This window comes from Danio rerio, chromosome 9 (genome assembly GCF_049306965.1).
Source record: "Danio rerio strain Tuebingen ecotype United States chromosome 9, GRCz12tu, whole genome shotgun sequence".
NCBI lineage: Eukaryota > Metazoa > Chordata > Actinopteri > Cypriniformes > Danionidae > Danio > Danio rerio.
The window spans coordinates 1,691,101-1,697,100 of NC_133184.1; the positions used below are offsets into that span (position 1 = coordinate 1,691,101).

At 38.2% G+C, this 6,000-nt stretch overlaps 1 protein-coding gene across 10 annotated transcripts in view; it reads right to left on the reverse strand.

The window, feature by feature from the left end:
* hnrnpa3 (heterogeneous nuclear ribonucleoprotein A3) overlaps nt 1-4,881 on the reverse strand; it is a 61,684-nt gene extending 56,803 nt beyond the window's left edge. For 9 of the 10 annotated variants that reach the window (XM_073912226.1, XM_073912223.1, XM_073912229.1 and 6 more), the window contains exons 1-3: nt 4,823-4,870; nt 3,603-3,725; nt 1,062-1,208 (exon numbers count right to left, since the gene is read on the reverse strand). In XM_073912226.1, coding sequence (XP_073768327.1) covers nt 1,062-1,208; nt 3,603-3,725; nt 4,823-4,828 — 276 coding nt within the window. In that variant the 5' untranslated portion in view covers nt 4,829-4,870. Of the gene's footprint in view, nt 1-1,061; nt 1,209-3,602; nt 3,726-4,822 lie in introns of all 10 variants that reach the window. The other variant, NM_001328148.1, reaches the window with a different exon arrangement.
* Nucleotides 4,882-6,000: the final 1,119 nt, after the last annotated feature.

Here is a 6,000-nt window from a genome sequence, read left to right on the forward strand (position 1 = left end):
TATTGGCCCACCACTGCTCTAGCACTGAAATATCAGCTGTCAATCACTCAGTCAGCGCCTTCTGGGATGACAGAGAGAGCTACTACCGTGAAAAACTGTAAAGCGCTGAAGATGAGAATGAAGATAACACTGAAAGATCTTACTAGTGATCATGTGCTGAATGTTAATCCATTATCTACACTTTTCGAAGAGTGGATAAAAGACTTCCGTTAGCTTCAAGTCCGCTATGAATAGTCTGTGGGATGGAGTTTTCGGGTAACTGTTTTCCACATCTAGCACGAGAGCTTCAGTTTAATCCTTCATATAATCGCCAAATGCTGTTCGCCGTGCAAGTGGCAGCTATATGTCAAACTGAACACCATGTACACCATCGCAAACAGGCTTACACTGAGTCAACTAATATCGCTACTCATAAAAAGACCGGTATTGCTATTAGCATGACGTATGCATATAATAAGGTACAGCATATGTCAAAAGCATCAGTGCAAGATTAGACAGCACCCGTGAGAACAGCACAGTTATACTGTTAACAGATTCATTCATGTCAAGCAGTGTGTTTAGGGCCGATGAGCGCTCCGTGTCTCTTTTGGTCACTCAGTTATGCTATAAAAATCTATTTTCTTGTGATATCGGGATTTCGTCGAGACATATTTTCCTCACGCTTGCATATATATATTTGCTTGTTAGTTTGATTACTGTTGATTTAAAATGCAATAAATATGTTTGTATAAAACTTGTAGTAACGGTGCTTATAATTTGTGGGTGTAACTAAATTTTGGCTGGTGTGCCTACATTTTTAAAGTTAGGAGCACCGATGCTACCAAGCAAAAAGGTTAATTTCGAGCCCTGCTGTTCGTACTATGCACCTTTGCATGTAAACTAATTATTAAAGCTTTACATACTTTACACATTTCAGCTCATGAAAAATGAAAAAACCTAGTGTTGCGTTTATATTATTGTTGAGTCTACATTAACTGACACTAACTAATAAAACCTAATTTTAAAATCTTACTGATGACACTGCATTAGTGTGGAGCTGTGTGATTAAAATAAATGGTCACCTCTCTGGAAACGGCCCGTTTGGGCTCAACCACGCGACCGTCCACTTTGTGTGGCCGAGCTGTCATGGCAGCGTCCACCTCTGAGACACTGGAGTACGTCACAAAGCCAAAACCTCGAGAACGCTTGTTGGCAGGATCTCTCATGACCTGATGAAGGATAAAACAATGATAACATAATCAGCAAAAGTGTGTTTATTACTCTTCTCATTATCTACACACTTATTAACAACTCCTGTATCTCAGGACTGATTCTTGATTCTGATTGGCTGACAGACATGCTCTTGCTAATTGCAAAGTATTGGTCACACTTTATTTTAATGTACAATTCACACTATTAAACCATTATTCAAGCCTTTTAGCTCAATAAACTACTAAAAAGCAGCTTGTTAATGATTAGTAAAGGTAGTAGTGGGTTTATGTATTGGGATTAGGAATGTAAAATAAGATCATAGTTTTTAAGTGATAATAAAATCTTTATATCTTATGCATTTGAACTTGCACTTCATATATAAGTGCACAGTTATAAGTTATATTTATATACATACACTTACTGGCCACTTTATTAGGTACACCTTACTAGTACCTGGTTTTATAATTTTTGCCTTCAAAACTGCCTTAATCCCTCATGGCAGAGATTAAACAAGGTGCTGGAAATATTCCTCAGAGATTTTGCTCCATATTGGCATGACAGCATCACGCACTTGCTGCAGATTTGTGGGCTGCACATCCATGATGCCAATCTCCCGCTCCACCACATCCCAAAGGTGCTCTATTGGGTTGAGCTCTGGTGACTGTGGAGGCCATTTGTGTACAGTGAACTCCCTATGACATAGGGTGTTTCCTGCTGGAAGTAGTCATCAGAAGATGGGTAGTGTGTTCACAAAGAGATGGACATGGTCAGGAACAATACTCAGGTAGGCTGTGGCGTTGACACGATGCTCAATTGGTACTAATGGACCCGAAGTGTGCCAAGAAAATCTCCCCCACACCTTTACACCACCAATGCTAGCCTGAACTGCTGATACAAGGCAGGATGGATCCATGCTTTCTTGTTGTTGTTGCCAAATTCTGACCCAACCCAAATGTGTCAGCAGAAATGGAGACTCATCAGAGCAGCAACGTTTCTCCAATCTTTTATTGTCCAGTTTTGGTGAGTCTGTGTGAATTGTAGCCTCAGTTTCCTGTTCTTAGCTGACAGGAGCGGCACCCGGTGTGGTCTTCTGCTGCTGTAGCCCATCCGCCTCAAGGTTGGACGTGTTGTGTGTTCAGAGATGCTCTTCTGCAGACCTCAGTTGTAACGAGTGCTTATTTGAGTTACTGTTGCCTTTCTATCAGCTGGAACCAGTCTGGCCATTCTCCTCTGACCTCTGGAATCAACAAGGCATTTGCACCCACAGAACTGCCGCTCACTGTATATTTTCTCTTTGTGCGTGAAAATCCAAGTAGATCAGCAATTTCTGAAATACTGAGACCAACCCGTCTGTGCCTAATAAATTGGCCGGTGAGTGTATATAACTGTTAAACATTTAGTTTTAAATAATAAATAATAGCCTTTGATCAGGCATCCTGGGGATTATTTCAACCACTGTTCAAATATAATCATATGATCAATATGTTTGATAGATAGTTCTCTACTTGTTCAGTTAATGATTAAATATAAATAAATAACAGTTTATTTTATAAAACGTCTCTCATGTGAGTGAGTTGGTTCATGTGATTCACACTTCATAACTTCCGTAAAAAAATTTCACAATGCACTGTGGGACTTTTCGTGGACTTTAGTGCACTAAATGTGACAGTACTTAAATATTTACATTTAGTCATTTAGCAGATGCTTTTATCCAAAGTGACTTACGAATGAGTGCATAAAATATCACTAAATAAAGTGTTTACATGTCCTGTGAGGTACTTTGAAATGTGTATTTGTTAATATGATGTTTGACTTAAACTCAACTGAAACATAAAGAGAGGGTGGGGCATACAGTAGCCCCTCCCCTTTAAAAAAAACAGCCAATAGTGTTTGGTTTTTATCACAGCTCTGCCAGTGAGAGTGATTGAGCTCAACCACATCAAATGAAAAGCCAATGAGAAGAAGCGGGCAGGGCATGCAAGACACTAGAGAGCATTTGATTGGTCAGAAGATTTGATGAGAAACTAAAGTAGGAGGTGACGTCAATAAAATTGCTGATGCATTTACATTTATACAATTTATATAAGGTGTATATCTTGTAAAAGTGAATCGTGTCACTGTTTTGGAACAGACTAGTTTAAAGATATCTTTAAAACTAACATTTTAAAAACTCTATTTTGATTTCATGGGAACTTTAAGCCTCATAATTAAATACAAAATGTGCACTTTTTCAGAAAAAGTAGCTCTCCTTTGACCAGGCAGGCTTTAAGTCTATATTATATGCATTTATGTACCTTTTTGGTGTTGGAAAACAGGAGTGGCTTTTAAAGGAATGTTCCTACACAATGCAAGCTGAATGCACTTGGTAATTAAAGCAGAACTTTGGAGAATAAGATGTGAAGGTTTCTCACCACGCAGTCTGTGAGTTTGCCCCATTGCTCAAAGTGAGCTCGTAAACTGTCCTCCGTAGTCTCAAAACTGAGTCCACCAATGAACAGCTTTCTGAGCTGCTCCGGCTCCTTACTGTCGCGACTCTGTTCATGAAAGAGAAAAAAAAATTACACCTTTGACTTTTCATAAATATGCATCACCGGACTGATAAAATGATCCCTGCAGGGCATGCTCCATGTGTTGCATAATGCTGAAGCAATTAAGATAACTGTTTAAATCTGATAATAACACATGACTATTGATTGCACAATATTAACCACAGCTGGATTCTCTGTGTGGGTGTTTTCTGAACGCTGAGAGCTCCAGGGGAAGAGAATGAATGACATCCGGTCACCCTTTTACCAAATTAGGCGAGGATGTATATTAATATTCATGAGGTGAGTGACGCTTTCAAATCAATCCTTCCCAATTGGTTGAAAGACTGACGTTGAAAGGTGGGCGCTGGTCAACTGACCAGTTAGGCTACTAAAAAAGGCCAAAGTTATGAATATTAATAAGGATAAGCGTAATAAGATTCATTAGCCGTGCCTACGCCATAGTATGATTCGCATTTCAGCCGGTTGCTTTCTGTCGAATTACTTCTGAACAAACAGAGGACGTGGAGTTGGAAGTAGTTTCAGATAAAATTAAGGATTACCGTAAAAATTCAGGAAGAGACCGATAATAAACAATCCAACGGCTCGAAGCGTCTAGAATATTCCACACCAAAGTGTACACGCGCCATTTTATTAACGTTAGATGTATTTTCCTTGTTTCCTCCGTATTTCACTTGTTAAAAAAGATTAAATACAGTGAAATATTCAATATGTTGTTGTATTATTAACACGTGTTTAACTTACAAAATCAGGCTAAACATTAGGTTTACGCTGCTGAACAAAACATCAACACGTTATGAAACTGAAGCACGAGTATTCAAAAGAAAAACAATAATAGACTTATTTAAAGAAAAAACATTAGCCTATTCGCCTTAACAGCACGCATACAGTGTATTTATGCTATATTGATGCCAGCATCCACAGCTGTATCCCATTTAACGTTAGCTCGACATCATAACTGCACCACGCAGCATTCTTAACGCAAAAACAGCGTAATAAACTGGCCTAAGATAAGCCTTATCGTAAACACTGCTGACACACATAAAGCAAATTCATTTTAATGTGGGAATATTGATAACAGGTACCTCCATGCTGTAGCTTTTGCGCCCCCTCGCTCTGCACGGCGCCTCACTGAGAGAATAATAATAATGCAGCAGATGTGATGTCACTTTCCCGCCTCTAGAGGCGCTTCAGGACTTTTCCCGCTTTTTATATTTATATTCATTTTTTATTACTGTAAACGATAATATAGATAACAGACGGCTATATAAAGCACAATATCAACAATGTAGTGACATTGACAAAAATAATACAAGATGAAATAAACAAAATAGGCAAAACAGAGAGAAATTCCCTCTATTTTTTCCATGACTGGTGGCTAATTCGCTGCATATTTTGATTAGGCATGGTTGTTATACTGATCTCTGTACTAATTGTTAATTTAAGAAGGTTATTTGAAAGTTTTTAGAAGTATTCCTTTACCATTAATTAATATGTTAAATGATATCTTACTCAAAAGGTTCTTAATTAAGGTAATAAAGATTTTGTTGAAAAGGAATAAATAAGTTTATAAGAAAATATTTTGTATGCTAGCCTGGTCCTATTAAAATAAGATATTTTCCAAACATCTTTATAAAAACCAGTTTTTAAAAAAATCTAATATTTGATCTTTTTTTTACTTCCTCCAAAATATAAAGGAGCCCTACATTTTACCACGATGAATATATGATGTGCAAAGTAGGCCTAACTTCTGATCTTAACTTTTAATGTGAATTGTAATGTTTCACAATATTGCCATAATGATAACTGTTGAACACTTATTTATTCATTGTAAACTGTTCTGGTCTGAGGTAATTTGATAAAAACAGCATAAACTCACCGGCCACTTTATTAGGTACACCTTACTAGTACCGGGTTGAACTCCTTTTGCCTTCAGAATTGCCTTAATCCTTTGTTGCATAGATTCAACAAGCTACTGGAAACATTCCCCAGAAATTTAAGTCCGTATTGACAGGATAGCATCACACAGTTGCTGCAGATTTGTTGGCTGCGCATTCATGATGTGAAACCCCTGTTCCACCACATCCCAAAGCTGCTCTATTGGATTGAGCTCTGGTGACTGTGGAGGCCATTTGAGTACAGTGAACTCATTGTCATGTTCAAGAAACCAGTCTGAGATGATTCACGCTTAATGACATGGGACGTAATCCTGCTGGAAGTAGCCGTCAGAAGATGGAGACACTGTGCTCATAAAGGGATGGTT